This window comes from Engystomops pustulosus, chromosome 11 (genome assembly GCF_040894005.1).
Source record: "Engystomops pustulosus chromosome 11, aEngPut4.maternal, whole genome shotgun sequence".
NCBI lineage: Eukaryota > Metazoa > Chordata > Amphibia > Anura > Leptodactylidae > Engystomops > Engystomops pustulosus.
The window spans coordinates 84,738,934-84,758,470 of record NC_092421.1 but is presented as its reverse complement, the minus strand read 5'-3'; the positions used below and the strand labels follow the sequence as shown (position 1 = coordinate 84,758,470).

Below are 19,537 nucleotides of genomic sequence, written 5' to 3'. Positions count from 1 at the left end.
GGAGGTGAAGGAAGGTTAGGCGAGTTGGCGGTCGCACCTGCGAGGTGAAGGAAGGTTAGGCGAGTTGGCGGTCGCACCTGGGAGGTGAAGGAAGGTTAGGCGAGTTGGCGGTCGTACCTGGGAGCTGAAGGAAGGTTAGGCGAGTTGGCGGTCGTACCTGGGAGGTGAAGGAAGGTTAGGCGAGTTGGCGGTCGTACCTGGGAGCTGAAGGAAGGTTAGGCGAGTTGGCGGTCGTACCTGGGAGCTGAAGGAAGGTTAGGCGAGTTGGCGGTCGTACCTGGGAGGTGAAAGAAGGTTAGGCGAGTTGGCGGTCGCACCTGCGAGGTGAAGGAAGGTTAGGCGAGTCGGTGTTCGTACCTGCCAGGTGAAGGAAGGTTAGGCGAGTTGGCGGTCGCACCTGCGAGGTGAAGGAAGGTTAGGCGAGTTGGCGGTCGTACCTGGGAGGTGAAGGAAGGTTAGGCGAGTTGGCGGTCGTACCTGGGAGCTGAAGGAAGGTCAGGCGAGTTGGCGGTCGTACCTGGGAGGTGAAGGAAGGTTAGGCGAGTTGGCGGTCGCACCTGCGAGGTGAAGGAAGGTTAGGCGAGTTGGCGGTCGTACCTGCGAGGTGAAGGAAGGTTACGCGAGTTGGCGGTCGTACCTGTGAGGTGAAGGAAGGTTAGGCGAGTTGGCGGTCGCACCTACAAGGTGAAGGAAGGTTAGGTGAGTTGGCGGTCGCACCTGCGAGGTGAAGGAAGGTTAGGCGAGTTGGTGGTCGTACCTGCCAGGTGAAGGAAGGTTAGGCGAGTTGGCGGTCGCACCTGCGAGGTGAAGGAAGGTTAGGCGAGTTGGCGGTCGTACCTGCCAGGTGAAGGAAGGTTAGGCGAGTTGGCGGTCGCACCTGCGAGGTGAAGGAAGGTTAGGCGACTTGGCGGTCGTACCTGGGAGGTGAAGGAAGGTTAGGCGAGTTGGCGGTCGTACCTGGGAGGTGAAGGAAGGTTAGGCGAGTTGGCGGTCGTACCTGGGAGGTGAAGGAAGGTTAGGCGAGTTGGCGGTCGTACCTGCGAGGTGAAGGAAGGTTAGGCGAGTTGGCGGTGGTACCTGCGAGGTGAAGGAAGGTTAGGCGAGTTGGCGTTCGTACCTGCGAGGTGAAGGAAGGTTAGGCGACTTGGCGGTCGTACCTGCGAGGTGAAGGAAGGTTAGGCGAGTTGGCGGTCGCACCTGCGAGGTGAAAGAAGTTTAGGCGACTTGGCGGTCGTACTTGCGAGGTGAAGGAAGGTCAGGCGACTTGGCGGTCGTACCTGCGAGGTGAAGGAAGGTTAGGGGAGTTGCCGGTCGTACCTGCGAGGTGAAGGAAGGTTAGGCGACTTGGCGGTCGTACCTGCGAGGTGAAGGAAGGTTAGGGGAGTTGCCGGTCGTACCTGCGAGGTGAAGGAAGGTTAGGCGATTTGGCGGTCGTACCTGCGAGGTGAAGGAAGGTTAGGCGAGTTGGCGGTCGTACCTGGGAGGTGAAGGAAGGTTAGGTGAGTTGGCAGTCGCACCTGGGAGGTGTAGGAAGGTTAGGCGAGTTGGCGGTGGTACCTGGGAGGTGAAGGAAGGTTAGGCGACTTGGCGGTGGTACCTGTGAGGTGAAGGAAGGTTAGGCGAGTTGGCGGTCGTACCTGCGAGGTGAAGGAAGGTTAGGCGAGTTGGCGGTCGTACCTGTGAGGTGAAGGAAGGTTAGGCGAGTTGGCGGTCGCACCTGCAAGGTGAAGGAAGGTTAGGCGAGTTGGCGGTCGCACCTGCGAGGTGAAGGAGAGAATAGGCGAGTTGGCGGTCGTACCTGTGAGGTGAAGGAAGGTTAGGCGAGTTGGCGGTCGTACCTGCGAGGTGAAGGAGAGAATAGGCGAGTTGGCGGTCGTACCTGCGAGGTGAAGGAAGGTTAGGCGAGTTGGCGGTCGTACCTGCGAGGTGAAGGAGAGAATAGGCGAGTTGGCGGTCGTACCTGTGAGGTGAAGGAAGGTTAGGCGAGTTGGCGGTCGCACCTGCAAGGTGAAGGAGAGAATAGGCGAGTTGGCGGTCGCACCTGCAAGGTGAAGAAAGGTTAGGCGAGTTGGCGGTCGCACCTGCGAGGTGAAGGAAGGTTAGGCGAGTTGGTGGTCGTACCTGCCAGGTGAAGGAAGGTTAGGCGAGTTGGCGGTCGTACCTGTGAGGTGAAGGAAGGTTAGGCGAGTTGGTGGTCGTACCTGCCAGGTGAAGGAAGGTTAGGCGAGTTGGCGGTCGTACCTGTAAGGTGAAGGAGAGAATAGGCGAGTTGGCGGTTGCACCTGCGAGGTGAAGGAAGGTTAGGCGAGTTGGCGGTTGCACCTGCAAGGTGAAGGAAGGTTAGGCGAGTTGGCGGTCGTACCTGCGAGGTGAAGGAGAGAATAGGTGAGTTGGCGGTCGTACCTGCGAGGTGAAGAAATTGTGATTTTCCCATCTGAGAATTGCCACGTTCACCTGAGGACTTGTTCAACCCATGAAACACGGACCATTTTGTGGCCGCATTTCACAGAACGTACACAGGAGTCCAAGCATCATAGCTTTGCAAGGAGTCCTTGCTTCCCAACGGGACAAAAGCGCAATATCGTACTGAAAACATTATTCTATGATTGTGACGAGTCAACCATTTTAACAAGTAAGATTTTACATGACTCACTTGTCCTAAATATCACATGAAAAAAGAAGTACAGGCGGTCCCCTACTTAAGAACACCTGACTTACATACGACCTCTAGTTACAAAAGGACCTCTGGATATTGATAATTTGCTGTACTTTATCCTTAGACTACAATGATCAGCTATAACAGTTATCACAGGTGTCTGTAATTAAGATTTATTGTTTATCCTGGTTCTTATGACAACCCAACATTTTTAAAATCCAATTGTAACAGAGACCCAAAAAAGTTTGACTGTGGTAACAATAATAAAGTATACAGTTCCGACTTACATACAAACTCGACTTAAGAACAAACCTAAAGACCCTATCTTGTACGTAACCCGGGGACTGCCTGTACATCTTTTTTATGAGCAGCTTCGATCTTGGTATTACGTTGTCTCTGATGTATCTTTTATGAAGGTAAAGTTTACTATGTGTCAATTAAAGGGAAATGAAATGGAATAAAATGTAACACCTGTTCTATAAATACAGCATTATCCACGTGTTCTTACCCGTGTATGTGTGTTATTGGATCATCTTGTCCATCAGACAGTGGGGATCTATTAAAGAGATCGTGTTTTGCCCTTTCTCTGATGGGTCACGGTGCCATTGGTGCCATTCAGAGCTCCCTAAGGCTCCATTTACACTTGCCTTTTACATCCCTCTGAAGAAAGTATAATGCTGTCTGCCCTTGGCTCCGCATCGCTGTGAATTCACCATAGTGACTTGCAGTATGAGCATAGATGATATTTATACACCACTTGAGGGGGCGCAGCCACAAACCATTCATTGTTTGGGGATTTCCCTGGAATTGTGTTGGAAGTTTCGAAACTGGGTTGTTGTGGATGACGTGACGGACCACTTGGCGCCCTTAGCGGTGTGGAGGGGAGCTACATTTTGAAAATCTTCTGGTCTTGACTTTGAGACCAAAATATTGTAGGAGCTTTTTCTGGCATGGCTCGGGCAAGAAAAATTTCCGTCAGGACCAGGCGGCTCTCAAAAAGTAGTCGATCTCTTGGAGCACTAACTTGGCCTGGGAGGACTAGTTCCTCCCACCACCAGACTTACATGTGGAGGGGGGGGGGGGACGTCGCCCTGATGACATTCCCTGGAAACTGCAGCTCTGGTTATCCAACATTGGGAGGAGCTAGTCTCCCCCCCCCCAGGCCAAGTCAGGACCCTAGGAGGAGGGCTCCTTTATGATAGCGTCACTGTCTTGGCTGAAATTCTGCTGTGACTGGGGCAAGGCATTGGGTCATGCCGGAAAGGGTTGCAGAGGTTGGTTATGGCTTCCAAGACCTCCCGATCAATTTTGATTCGGACCCAAATAAAATTTTCTGACATGGTCACTGGTATAAGAGCAGGCCGTCAGTATTTTATTCATGGGGTCCAATATAATTTGGACTGTGCATTTACTAGGTATAACAATGAAGGACCCCCAGCACTTGATAGTTCTTCCTTAACGAGATCCTATCAGACAAGTTCTGCATGAATTTTATGATAATTAATATGATTAGTATTATTCTCTGCGGTCTCCATCACCTCCGCTGGTTCCTCCACCGTCAGCACAATTCTGACGACATTCTCCACATTCTGCTCCATTTGATCCGGAGATCTTGGTATTCGAGTTTTTTGGCTTCTTTCATGGTGTTTTGCTCATCTGGAATCACAACGTCCTCTGAGCTGAACGTATATTTTATCTCCATGGAGCCGCATGACGTGGTGGATCTATTCCCATATACCACGGCCTTTCTTCGTGTTGATTTGTGTCTCAATACTTCCTAATAACTTTACTTGGTTACATTTATACCATAGATGAATATTGATTAAAGCTTGAGAAAGTCATCAGCGGAGAGTACATGCCGCAGGGTTTGCCATCATTGGTGTCTTACTGGACAGCATCATGTTGACTTGCACGATAAAAATAGTAAAATTAGTGTTCACAAATTTCTACTTGTTAGGTTTAAGGGGTTGTTGAATTTGTTCCTACACCCCCCCCCCCCCTCCATTGTTCTCATGATCAGTGGGGGTCCCAGCAGTCAGGAGTAAAAATCAAACTTGGGACAACAAACATTTTAAACTAACCCACTTTAACTAAACATATCTCTGAAAACTGCCTTTATACAGCAATACGACTATTCCTTATTGTTGTTATTCCCCATACCTGAAAGGCTCCACTGTCCGTTTCTAAGGTTGACTTGCAATTGTTGCAAATGATCCCATGTGAGTCCGATCATCTTATTTTCCCTGAGCTCTCTTTGGCATATTCAAATTCATTGTTTTCATTTCTCAACCGTGCCTCCAGTTCTCCTCTTTGAAGAGAATTCCTGAGGAAGGGGAAGATTATTTCCCTTCAGCCAATCACAGCCAGCCAGTGTCTTTCTCACCTTATTCACCCCTTCATCAGGAATTCTCTTCAGCAGTCACACCGCCAGCATCTGAATAATGTAGCAGAGCCAAGTAAAGTCAACTTTACGAATGGACTGTGGAACTTTTCAGGCATGCGGAATAACGATATAGGGATAGTTGTACTGCTAGTATAGTAGCATTTTTCAGATATGATTGGGGTGGGTTAGTTTAACTGACCTGTTCCCTTAAAAGAAAATCAACCGCATGGATGGATTGGTTTCAACCTAAACATACTTTACTGTTGGCTTGTGCCTTCTCTTTAATGGCTTTTTAAAAATATCTAAATAAACCTTAGAGGCTCCTGTGTATGTCACAGAAGCCCCTTCTGGCTCAGTCGGTTGCTTATTATTCAGGCTTTCCTTTGGTGCTTATGCCTGCCTCCTCCTTCTATTCCCCGGCCAGGAGGGGCTTCTGTGATGCACACAGGAGCCCCTGAGGCTCATTTGTTTATTTTTAAAAGTCCTTTTTTCTGAAAAATAAGACATTAACAGTTAAATGAAAAATGTATCCCATTTTAGGGGCACACACCATGTATGTATGTATGTATGTATGTATGTATGGCATGTGGTTGATTTCCTGTAAGTAGATGATATTACTGGTGCAGGGTATGACGCTCCAGGCTCCTCCAGCATAGCCATGCGTTTGGTATTCCTCCTATGCACTGGGCTTGATTCACTGCTCCACTACAACTTCATGATCTCTAATGTAATTAGCTGTCAGAGTCTTATGAATGCTAATTTATGCTCTTGAGCTAAACCTATATAAATCAATATACACTTTTTAATTATTTCAGACAAATGCAAGACCCGGCGTAATGTAAGGATATCCAAGCTAATTACTGAACATTAACAATTCCCATTCCTCTTGTCTGTATCTGACTGTTGCACGTTCCTTCTATTACTACATTCTAATTCTGCGCAACTATAAATGTGTCCTTCCAGGGGAAGTTGTTATTCGGCGCCCCGATCCGCCGGTGGTGGGGAAGGTCAATCACCACAGCATTGAGCTGTACTGGGATATCGGTAACGTCTACCGGCGCACCGGCCCTTCCAACCAGTGGTTCAAGTTTTCTATTGAGGAAGAAGATGTAAAAACCCATATGTACGGCACCATATATTCGTAAGTATATATTATACACTGACTAATACTTGGTAAGGTCTCATTATACTTGTATTTTATGTCCCCACATCACACATGGGGAGGACGGATCATGTCTTGTATAATTGTGTTTTATTTCTCTTTAAAAATAAATAAAAATAAAAAAGGCACAATTTCTAGCAATAAATTAAGAATAGAACACAGTATTTTTCGGACTATATGGCGCACCATCAATAAATGCCTGCTAAATCGTCTAGGTTAATATATAAGGCGCACTGGATTATAACGCGCACCATCAATAAATGGCTGCTAAAACATCTAGGTTCATATATAAAGCGCACCAGATTATAAGGAGCACCGGATTATAAGGATGAATGACCAGCAGGTGGCAGACCTGTGCACAGTACAAGGCAGCTGTTGTCTGTAAGTACGGTTCATATATAAGGCGCACTGGACTACAAGGCGCACCTTTGATTTCTGAGAAAATCAAAAGATTTTTTGTGCGCCTTATAGTCTGAAAAATACGGTATTCATCCACTACAACAACTTCCTTCTCCTCAATTATATGTATAAAAAACAGTTCCTCCTTCCCACAATCCAAACTGGTCATTCACGGAGTCTATTAGTTCCAATACCTGCCGTAATCTACCCCAACGCTGTGCGTGTCACCAGGCAGCTGCTCCTCTGGAAACAAAGTATTCTCTACTATCCTTACACAGTACACAGCACCCGCCAGTGCACACCTTCTGGCACACGCAACAGAATTCCTGAGACCTGGCAAAGCTATCGATTCCAGCGTCTGAGTGCTGCACCAGAAGGACTAAGAGGTTGTAATAACCTCATGTCACAGCATGACCTTTCCCCAATGTCATGGTTTGGCAGTGGGCGTATGTAGGGGGCTCGCGAGCCTGTGGCACACTATTATAGATCAATACGAAAATGCCCATATACTACAATACAGTAGTATTGCAGTATATGATAGGATTGATCAGACCCCCTAGGGTTCAAGTGCCCATGGGGGGTCTAAAAATACAGTAAAAAAACCAACTAAACATGCTTGGTGTCGTCGTGTCTCGAAATGCCTGATCCATCAAATATAAAAAAATGGTTATTTCTGGGGGTCAACCCCCTGGCAGAAAAAAACGCCCAAATGTCCGATACGGCTATAAAAACAGAGCCCAAAAGAAAATGGCGCAAATATGTTTTTTTTGTCAATTTCGTCATGGAATATTAAATGTCATCACTAGGAAGAACAATTTCTTACGCAGATAAAAGCCCCCGTTATGAATTTTTGAAGGTGGGGAGCGAAAAATGGAAACGCAAAAAACAGAAAAGGTTAATGCTGGTCCCTGACGGCACCATACTGCTGACGCGGCACGACGATTGCTACATCTTGACACAATATTGATACATATATCCTAATGACCGATGTGCAGGTCCTGCAAAAAATCGCTATAAACCGCTGCGCGCTGTCATCATATTTCCAGCATATTCCGCCATCGACGTGAACTTCAGATGACCCTCCTGGATACAGGGCCGGCTGTTCTGCTCCTCCTGAATCCACCTCAATAACTCCCCCCGATTTAGATAGAATCCTATACTAATGCACCGATCGTTCCCTTATTATTTCTTGATTATTGTAGCGCAGGGCCTCTCCGTAGCTTTCTCGTATCTAATGAAATCACAGAGATAATTCCATCCGTCGGAGAGCACGGAGCGACCACTAGGTGGCAGGATGACATTGTGGATGTCCTCGCCTGGCGTCGTGTCTCCGGAGATGGCGTGATTTATACCTACAGGTTTTAATACTTGATGGGGGAGAAAAAGCTCACAGACTATTGTTGGGAAATAATTTTTGATTAAAGATGATGAAGCTGCAAACAAGGCGGCTGATATGGGGTTTTTTTTTATTCCGGTGACATGGGGCTCCTGAAAGCTCCATAAATATTTCATGAGACCATTTATCTCACGCAGGTTGCAAACCGTGAGGCGGTCAGGGGAATTTTTATTACAGAAAATTGGCCCCCCACCCCCTACCTTGTATTTTTTTACGTTTGCCCCAATTCACTTGTAAATGAGGCTGGTCGTCACGTGCATTATGCCCACTGACTCGCATTTACCTTCCTTCTGTAGTGGATACTCCAAGCAACATGTGGTCGAAGGTCTGGAGTCCAGCAGCAGCTACAGGTTCAGGCTAAAAGTCACAGGATACGATGGAGAGTGTGCGTATAGCCCGGTGGTCACAGTATCCACTACAAGTAAGTATCTATAGGGTTATGTCCTCTAACGGCAATCTCAATTATTATTAAAGGGTTAACCTAGTGTCCCTTTAAATAGAGTAGCTGGAGTACGGTTTTGCTGTGGATTAGCCATAGCGATATACATTATCAGCCCAAGGGGTGGGGCTTGTATACATCCCGCCCCCATGTTACGTAACAAACCTATTTGAGCTGCTGATTAAAAATTAGCTGCATGTCAAATAATTACTGGGGATTCTGGATGTGGAACGCAACGTTTTCAAAGATCCAGCACCAACAAAAACGGGGCTGGAAACTACATCAGCTATCGGCCCACTTCAGATGGTTTCTGCTGCGGCCTATCAATGCCCAGACTCCTCTCAAAACGATAAGGGTGTACGAGCCTTTAATAGGAAAAATATCTGTGACAAAAACGGGATAATTGGCTTCTCACGGATATGCAGATCAGTTCGCTAGGGGATAGACCTTTTTGACAGATTTAGGCCAGATATGGCCTAGAGGTCTATGCACCTTGTCATGGTGGCCTAGAGTAGAGTAGATGACGGCACCACCTGTGGCCTAGCGTAGAGTAGATGTCAGCAACACCGGTGGCCTAGCGTAGAGTAGATGTCGCCAACACCGGTGGCCTAGTGTAGAGTAGATGTCGTCAACACAAGTGGCCGAGCGTAGAGTAGATGTCAGCAACACCGGTGGCCTAGCACAGAGTAGATGACATCAACACCGGTGGCCGAGCGTAGAGTAGATATCGTCAACACCGGTGGCCTAGCATAGAGTAGATGTCAGCAACACCGGTGGCCTAGCATAGAGTAGATGTCGTCAACAACGGTGGCCTAGCATAGAGTAGATGTCAGCAACACCGGTGGCCTAGCGTAGAGTAGATGTCGGCAACACCGGTGGCCTAGCATACAGTAGATGTCAGCAACACCGGTGGCCTAGTGTAGAGTAGATGTCGTCAACACAAGTGGCCGAGCGTAGAGTAGATGTCAGCAACACCGGTGGCCTAGCATACAGTAGATGTCAGCAACACCGGTGGCCTAGCATAGAGTAGATGACGTCAACACAAGTGGCCTAGTGTAGAGTAGATGTCAGCAACACCGGGGGCCTAGCGTAGAGAAGATGTCGTCAACACCGGTGGCCTAGCGTAGAGTAGATGTCAGCAACACCGGTGGCCTAGCGTAGAGTAGATGTCGGCAACACCGGTGGCCTAGCATAGAGTAGATGTCAGCAACACCGGTGGCCTAGTGTAGAGTAGATGTCGTCAACACAAGTGGCCGAGCGTAGAGTAGATGTCAGCAACACCGGTGGCCTAGCATAGAGTAGATGACGTCAACACAAGTGGCCTAGTGTAGAGTAGATGTCAGCAACACCGGTGGCCTAGTGTAGAGTAGATGTCGGCAACACCGGTGGCCTAGCATACAGTAGATGTCAGCAACACCGGTGGCCTAGTGTAGAGTAGATGTCGTCAACACAAGTGGCCGAGCGTAGAGTAGATGTCAGCAACACCGGTGGCCTAGCATACAGTAGATGTCAGCAACACCGGTGGCCTAGCATAGAGTAGATGACGTCAACACAAGTGGCCTAGTGTAGAGTAGATGTCAGCAACACCGGGGGCCTAGCATAGAGAAGATGTCGTCAACACCGGTGGCCTAGCGTAGAGTAGATGTCAGCAACACCGGTGGCCTAGCGTAGAGTAGATGTCGGCAACACCGGTGGCCTAGCATAGAGTAGATGTCAGCAACACCGGTGGCCTAGTGTAGAGTAGATGTCGTCAACACAAGTGGCCGAGCGTAGAGTAGATGTCAGCAACACCGGTGGCCTAGCATAGAGTAGATGACGTCAACACAAGTGGCCTAGTGTAGAGTAGATGTCAGCAACACCGGTGGCCTAGCATAGAGTAGATGACGTCAACACAAGTGGCCTAGTGTAGAGTAGATGTCAGCAACACCGGGGGCCTAGCGTAGAGAAGATGTCGTCAACACCGGTGGCCTAGTGTAGAGTAGATGTCGTCAACACCGGGGGCCTAGCATAGAGAAGATGTCGTCAACACCGGAGGCCTAGCGTAGAGTAGATGTCGTCAACACCGGTGGCCTAGTGTAGAGTAGATGTCGTCAACACCGGGGGCCTAGCATAGAGAAGATGTCGTCAACACCGGAGGCCTAGCTTGGAGTAGATGTCGTCAACACCGGTGGCCTAGTGTAGAGTAGATGACGGCAACACCAGTGACCTAGCGTAGAGAAGATGTCGTCAACACCGGTGGCCTAGCTTGGAGTAGATGTCGTCAACACCGGGACAGTGAAAGAGTCTGTGTGTTATACCTGGATTCCGGTGGCCTACTCACCCCTCCAGACTGTAAGCCACACAATTCTCACTACGCTCGTGCAGTTTTCTAAATTCTCAGAAAGTGAATTGCCTGAATGAGGCAACTTCTAAGATCCAGGACCAGGCCACCTAGGAGAACCTATCACTGTCTCTTTAGGCTTAGTGCCCCTTCAAGGTGACCATAAACTTAACAGTAATGTCAAACAATTCAGAAACTCCATCGCACAGATTTGTAAAATCCAGTGTGGTGTTTACAGGGAGACGTTCTGCCAAGATCTAGGCTCATCTCTGTTCTTTGGGCAGATCTCTGATAAGTCTTACCTTTTAGTGTCATGTATTTGTGGCTTATTGCCTTCTTCTGGGAATCCCATTTACATAGCTTTGACAGGCCTTGCCATCTATTGTCTTAATTGGTGTCATTCCTTCCGCTTTCTTGCAGGGGGTAAGTGACTTGCTAACGTTCTTATACCTTCCCATGGGCACGCGTCTTGTCTCTGCCGAGTTGTGTGGGCTCAAATGAGCTAAAGCAATCTGGAGCCATCGCTCCACTACAAGCGGTATATAATAACTAACACATAAGCAACACGGTGCGGTATATATTATTGTATCAGTGTACCGTATTTTTCGGACTATAAGGCGCACAAAAAATCCTTTGATTTTCTCAGAAATCAAAGGTGCGCCTTATAGTCCAGTGCGCCTTATATATGAACCGGACTTACAGACAACAGCTGCCTTGATCTGTGCACAGGTCTGCCACCTGCTGGTCATTCATCCTTATAATCAGGTGCGACTTATAGTCCGGTGCGCCTTATATATGAACCGTACTTACAGACAACAGCTGCCTCGAACTGTGCACAGGTCTGCCACCTGCTGGTCATTCATCCTTATAATCAGGTGCGCCTAATTATCCAATGCGCCTTATATATGAACCTAGACGTTTTAGCAGGCATTTATTCATGGTGCGCCTTATAATCCGGTGCGCCTTATAGTCCGAAAAATACGATATATAGGGTGTAATGTGACCTGATGGCTGCAGAAGTAGCTAATTATCTGGGTCATCGGACTGGCACAGAAAAGCATATTAAATTGCTATAATCTTTGCCCACTATTTAATTAGTTTGACCACTGGGACTCCCAAAAATCACAATAACTGGAGTCTCCTAAGTGCCACATAGTAATTGCCTGTTTTTGGCTACTCTTTGTGAGAGGTCCTCAACTCCTAGAAATGCCTGTAAGTCGCACTCAAGGACATTTTGCCAGTTTGCAGACTTCGGGAGGCTTCGGACCGGCCTCTCGTAGAGACGATTGTGTGATGCACCAACAGGAAATTTGGTGACGCAGCACTCGTTGCGTCTTCTGCCATTGATTGCCTTTGCGGTCTCATGAATGGGCTGGAACTGTATTGTCAACCAGGTTCTGTTTGGGATCCAATGGTTAAAAGGTTGCAGTATGAAGTGATTGTGGCTTTAATTCTTTCCTCTACTGTCAAGCAACACCCTACACCGTTGATGGTGTGAAAATGGTGGCAGCCATCGCATAGGACAGTGATGGAGCGAGATGTACGAGACATTCTGCGGCCACATGTACGGTATGTTTTCATGGGCTTTTTTCAGGAATAGCTTTGCCATATTGACATAAACTTTTGCCTAATTTATCACCGAGCTTGTGGGGTCCGTCTTTGGCAACCTGTGACAGATGTAACATCCTTGGGCAAATCTCCGGTCAGATACCATAGAGAACCCGTATAGGTCCAAGCCCAACCATATCTTATCTTCTATCCAGCCTAGAAGAGCCAAAGCGATTTGTGACTCAGCGCAGAGATTCTCCGTAGATGCAGGTTCATTACGGCTCTGTGTTCCTCGCCATGGATCACACGTCGCATAGCTGTGCATCACAGGGAACGTTCGCGATTGTCGTTGCAACTTTCTGTGTTCATAAACCTTTGATCCGCAAGAGATATTGCAAATCTGATTACGGCAATCGATTTCTGAGACCGTTCTGATTGTCTGCTATAAGACCACCCTCCCATTGGAAAAAAACGTGGCCTTGATCCACTGTGGTGGCTTTCAAGATGGTGGCCCGTTTCCGGATGTAACCTAACAGATAAGATTCTGTGTGTGTATACATTAAAACACCAAACCAGATTTGTCAGACAGCACCAATATCAGGGAGTCCTACCCTGTGGTGCGCGGTAGCTGGGGTGAAGCATCCATGATGCAAGTTGAGGCTCTTGCCTCAGGCAGCATGATCGGGGGCGGCAGTAGATGCAAAGTCACTTTCTATAAAACAGAACTTGAACCCTCAAAATAGTGAGACACTGCATGGAGGACCCACTAAAATATAACCTGATATGTTACTTCTGGATGTGGCGGGGGGCACCGTTCATTAGCTCGCATGATGGGGGGCAGCAGAGAGTTTACATTCATCCCTACACGGTAGACCCCCAATTCCAAAAAATAGGTTCTCTTTGCAGTGAGCGGGTGTTGCCCCCTTTTGCTGGAGGTCTGTATCCTGCGTGCCGTTCTCCTATCTCGCCGCTGCAGCATTTTGAAGTCCTCTGCTGCAGTCCCTGAGAAGGTTTTGTGCTTGAGCTGCTGCAGTGCCGGATCCCATCATCTAAATCCCTTTCATTCAATTTTCTGTGCTTTCCCACTCCTAAGCTACAAATCCGTTTTTTAAGGCAGGATACAGCAATATCTCCTTTTTGGAGACAGATGATGTTTCCGAACTGGATGTTTTACAGGACAATGTCTATTGTGTCAGCAAATCCAGCAGCCGCAGCAGACATCTGATATTCCGGAGGAGCACAAATCACCGTCTGCGGACAGACAGGAGCAGGACGTTATTTATGACTCGGACTGATTTTTTTTTTCTTGTTGTTTGCAGCGTCTGATTCTTATACAGTCCTCACGTGTTCTAGCGAACCTCTTGTCACGGGTGGCAGCTGCTGCAGAACTTCCAAAGAAGCAAAAAAAAAAAAAAATAGAACTATAATTGGCTGTTTTTAAAAGTTCTGAGCTGCACTAGAATCCGCAGCAGTAATTGACTCGCAGCAGAATACCATTTGGGTTGCAGCTTTTTTTTATGGGACCTGTTTTATTCCCGTTAACTAGAAGGCTGGTACTCACTCACGGTTTTTCGTGGGGGATTTGTTGTCCACGCATATATGAACAGAGTAGCACGGGGGCTCAGTGGTTAGCACTACAGCCTGCATGGTGGCTCAATGGTTAGCACTACAGCCTTGAAGCACATTGGCTTAATGGTTAGCACTACAACCTTACAGCATGGTGGCTCAGTGGTTAGCACTACAGCCTTGAAGCACGTTGGCTCAGTGGTTAGCACTACAACCTTACAGCATGGTGGCTCAGTGGTTAGCCCTGCAGCCTTGCAGCACGTTGGCTCAGTGGTTAGCACTACAACCTTACACCACGGTGGCTCAGTGGTCAGCACTACAACCTTACAGCAGGGTGGCTCAGTGGTTAGCACTACAACCTTACAGCAGGGTGGCTCAGTGGTTAGCACTACAACCTTGCAGTGCTAGTCTCCTGGGTTAAAGTCCCATCCTGGTCAACATCTGCAAAGAGTTTGTATGTTCTCTCTGTGTTTGCCTGGGTTTCCTCCGGGTCCTCCGGTTTCCTCCCACACTCCAAAACATACTGGTAGGTTGATTAGATTGTAAGCCCCATGGGGACAGGAAGGATTTACATCTAATATATGAAAAACTTTCGTCTAATTCCACTAATTTAGGTGGAAACTATTGCTACTTGCTACTTACACAGTGCCTAAAGGCCTGCAGATAGTGTTGGGTATTGTCCCCTAGAGAATGTGTTAGTAGCAGCCGGACTGTGAAATATGGATTTGTATTCCAGGACTAAGTGCCCTGGGGACGGGTCCTCACACTGCTGTGTTCTGTGTTCTCTGCCTCCAGTGGTTCCCAGCTCTTGTGCTTTCATTGACTGTTGTAGTATTCATTAAGAAGATTGTTACAGCTTTTTAGGAAGGACCTCTGCAGGGGCTCTGCACTGAGCTGGAAGCACAGCTGGGGGAGGCACCCCATCCCAGTCAACTTGAAAATCAAGTAATATGAATCAATTTTTCACAGTCCTGCTACTACTAACATATACAAAAGTATTACATATCCAGGGACAACCAGGGTTAGGTATCAGAACCAGGGTCAAACCTGCAAAACACAAAACGAACAATGTACTTTGACATCACTGTGTGTATTATCCCTGTACTGTGACATCACTGTGTGTATTATCCCTGTACTGTGACATCGCTCTGTGTATTATCCTGTACTGTGACATCACTGTGTGTATTATCCCTGTACTGTGACATCGCTCTGTGTATTATCCTGTACTGTGACATCACTGTGTGTATTATCCCTGTACTTTGACATCACTGTGTGTATTATCCCTGTACTGTGACATCACTGTGTGTATTATCCCTGTACTGTGACATCGCTCTGTGTATTATCCTGTACTGTGACATCACTGTGTGTATTATCCCTGTACTGTGACATCACTGTGTGTATTATCCCTGTACTGTGACATCACTGTGTGTATTATCCCTGTACTGTGACATCACTGTGTGTATTATCCCCTGTACTGTGACATCACTGTGTGTATTATCCCTGTACTGTGACATCACTGTGTGTATTATCCCTGTACTTTGACATCACTGTGTGTATTATCCCTGTACTGTGACATCACTGTGTGTATTATCCCTGTACTGTGACATCACTGTGTGTATTATCCCTGTACTGTGACATCACTGTGTGTATTATCCCTGCACTGTGACATCACTGTGTGTATTATCTCTGTACTGTGACATCACTGTGTGTATTATCCCTGCACTGTGACATCACTGTGTGTATTATCCCTGCACTGTGACATCACTGTGTGTATTATCTCTGTACTGTGACATCACTGTGTGTATTATCCTTGTACTGTGACATCACTGTGTGTATTATCCTGTACTGTGACATCACTGTATGTATTCTCCCTGTACTGTGACATCACTGTGTGTATTATCCCTGTACTGTGACATCACTGTGTGTATTATCCCTGTACAGTGACATCGCTGTGTGTATTATTCCTGTACTGTGACATCGCTGTGTGTTTTATTCCTGTACTGTGACATCACTGTGTGTATTATCCCCTGTACTGTGACATCGCTGTGTGTATTATCCCTGTACTGTGACATCACTGTGTGTATTATCCCTGTACTGTGACATCGCTGTGTGTATTATTCCTGTACTGTGACATCACTGTGTGTATTATCCTGTACTGTGACATCACTGTGTGTATTATCCTGTACTGTGACATCACTGTGTGTATTATCCTGTACTGTGACATCGCTGTGTGTATTATCCCTGTACTGTGACATCGCTCTGTGTATTATCCTGTACTGTGACATCGCTGTGTGTATTATCCCTGTACTGTGACATCGCTGTGTGTATTATCCCTGTACTGTGACATCACTGTGTGTATTATCCCCTGTACTGTGACATCACTGTGTGTATTATCCCTGTACTGTGACATCACTGTGTGTATTATCCCTGTACTGTGACATCACTGTGTGTATTATCCCTGTACTGTGACATCACTGTGTGTATTATCCCTGTACTGTGACATCACTGTGTGTATTATCCCTGTACTGTGACATCACTGTGTGTATTATCTCTGTACTGTGACATCGCTGTGTGTATTATCCCTGTACTGTGACATCACTGTGTGTATTATCCCTGTACTGTGACATCACTGTGTGTATTATCCCTGTACTGTGACATCACTGTGTGTATTATCCCTGTACTGTGACATCTCTCTGTGTATTATCCCTGTACTGTGACATCACTGTGTGTATTATCCCTGCACTGTGACATCACTGTGTGTATTATCCCTGTACTGTGACATCACTGTGTGTATTATCCCTGTACTGTGCCATCACTGTGTGTATGATCCCTGTACTGTGACATCACTGTGTGTATTATCCCTGTACTGTGACATCACTGTGTGTATTATACCTGTACTGTGACATCACTGTGTGTATTATCCCTGCACTGTGACATCACTGTGTGTATTATCCCTGTACTGTGACATCACTGTGTGTATTATCCCTGTACTGTGACATCACTGTGTGTATTATACCTGTACTGTGACATCACTGTGTGTATTATCCCTGCACTGTGACATCACTGTGTGTATTATCCCTGTACTGTGACATCACTGTGTGTATTATCCCTGTACTGTGACATCACTGTGTGTATTATCTCTGTACTGGGACATCACTGTGTGTATTATCCCTGCACTGTGACATCACTGTGTGTATTATCCCTGTACTGTGACATCTCTCTGTGTATTATCCCTGTACTGTGGCATCACTGTGTGTATTATCCCTGTACTGTGACATCACTGTGTGTATTATCCTGTACTGTGACATCACTGTGTATTATCCCTGTACTGTGACATCACTGTGTGTATTATCTCTGTACTGTGACATCACTGTGTGTATTATCCCTGTACTGTGACATCGCTGTGTGTATTATCCTGTACTGTGACATCACTGTGTGTATTATCCCTGTACTGTGACATCACTGTGTGTATTATCCTGTACTGTGACATCACTGTGTGTATTATCCCTGTACTGTGACATCACTGTGTGTATTATCTCTGTACTGTGACATCACTGTGTGTATTATCCCTGTCCTGTGACATCACTGTGTGTATTATCTCTGTACTGTGACATCACTGTGTGTATTATCCCTGTACTGTGACATCACTGTGTGTATTATCCCTGTCCTGTGACATCACTGTGTGTATTATCTCTGTACTGTAACATCACTGTGTGTATTATCCATGTCCTGTGACATCACTGTGTGTACTATCCCTGTACTGTGACATCACTGTGTGTATTATCCCTGTACTGTGACATCACTGTGTGTATTATCCCTGTACTGTGACATCACTGTGTGTATTATCTCTGTACTGTGACATCACTGTGTGTATTATCCTGTACTGTGACATCACTGTGTATTATCCCTGTACTGTGACATCACTGTGTGTATTATCTCTGTACTGTGACATCGCTGTGTGTATTATCCCTGTACTGTGACATCGCTGTGTGTATTATCCATGTACTGTGACATCACTGTGTGTATTATCCCTGTCCTGTGACATCACTGTGTGTATTATCTCTGTACTGTAACATCACTGTGTGTATTATCCCTGTCCTGTGACATCACTGTGTGTATTATCCCTGTACTGTGACATCACTGTGTGTATTATCTCTGTACTGTGACATCACTGTGTGTATTATCCCTGTCCTGTGACATCACTGTGTGTATTATCTCTGTACTGTGACATCACTGTGTGTATTATCCCTGTACTGTGACATCACTGTGTGTATTATCCCTGTCCTGTGACATCACTGTGTGTATTATCTCTGTACTGTGACATCACTGTGTGTGTATTATCCCTGTACTGTGACATCACTGTGTGTATTATCCCCTGTACTGTGACATCACTGTGTGTATTATCCCTGTCCTGTGACATCACTGTGTGTATTATCTCTGTACTGTAACATCACTGTGTGTATTATCCCTGTCCTGTGACATCACTGTGTGTATTATCCCTGTACTGTGACATCACTGTGTGTATTATCTCTGTACTGTGACATCACTGTGTGTATTATCCCTGTCCTGTGACATCACTGTGTGTATTATCTCTGTACTGTGACATCACTGTGTGTATTATCCCTGTACTGTGACATCACTGTGTGTATTATCCCTGTCCTGTGACATCACTGTGTGTATTATCTCTGTACTGTAACATCACTGTGTGTATTATCCCTGTCCTGTGACATCACTGTGTGTACTATCCCTGTACTGTGACATCACTGTGTGTATTATCCCTGTACTGTGACATCACTGTGTGTATTATCCCTGTACTGTGACATCACTGTGTGTATTATCTCTGTACTGTGACATCACTGTGTGTATTATCCTGTACTGTGACATCACTGTGTATTATCCCTGTACTGTGACATCACTGTGTGTATTATCTCTGTACTGTGACATCGCTGTGTGTATTATCCCTGTACTGTGACATCGCTGTGTGTATTATCCATGTACTGTGACATCACTGTGTGTATTATCCCTGTCCTGTGACATCACTGTGTGTATTATCTCTGTACTGTAACATCACTGTGTGTATTATCCCTGTCCTGTGACATCTCTCTGTGTATTATCCCTGTACTGTGACATCACTGTGTGTATTATCTCTGTACTGTGACATCACTGTGTGTATTATCCCTGTACTGTGACATCACTGTGTGTATTATCCCTGTACTGTGACATCACTGTGTGTATTATCCCTGTACTGTGACATCACTGTGTGTATTATCCCTGTACTGTGACATCTCTCTGTGTATTATCCCTGTACTGTGACATCGCTGTGTGTATTATCCCTGTACTGTGACATCACTGTGTGTATTATCCCTGTACTGTGACATCACTGTGTGTATTATCCCTGTACTGTGACATCTCTCTGTGTATTATCCCTGTACTGTGACATCACTGTGTGTATTATCCCTGTACTGTGACATCACTGTGTGTATTATCTCTGTACTGTGACATCGCTGTGTGTATTATCCCTGTACTGTGACATCACTGTGTGTATTATCCCTGTACTGTGACATCACTGTGTGTATTATCCCTGTACTGTGACATCACTGTGTGTATTATCCCTGTACTGTGACATCTCTCTGTGTATTATCCCTGTACTGTGACATCACTGTGTGTA

General features: G+C 46.5%; 1 protein-coding gene across 2 annotated transcripts in view; it reads left to right on the top strand.

The window, feature by feature from the left end:
• The window catches only part of FANK1 (fibronectin type III and ankyrin repeat domains 1), a 93,392-nt gene that overhangs the window by 11,077 nt on the left and 62,778 nt on the right, over positions 1–19,537 (top strand). For both annotated transcript variants that reach the window (XM_072130829.1, XM_072130828.1), the window contains exons 2-3: positions 6,003–6,180; positions 8,293–8,417. In XM_072130829.1, coding sequence (XP_071986930.1) covers positions 6,161–6,180; positions 8,293–8,417 — 145 coding nt within the window. In that variant the 5' untranslated portion in view covers positions 6,003–6,160. The remainder of the gene's footprint in view (positions 1–6,002; positions 6,181–8,292; positions 8,418–19,537) is intronic.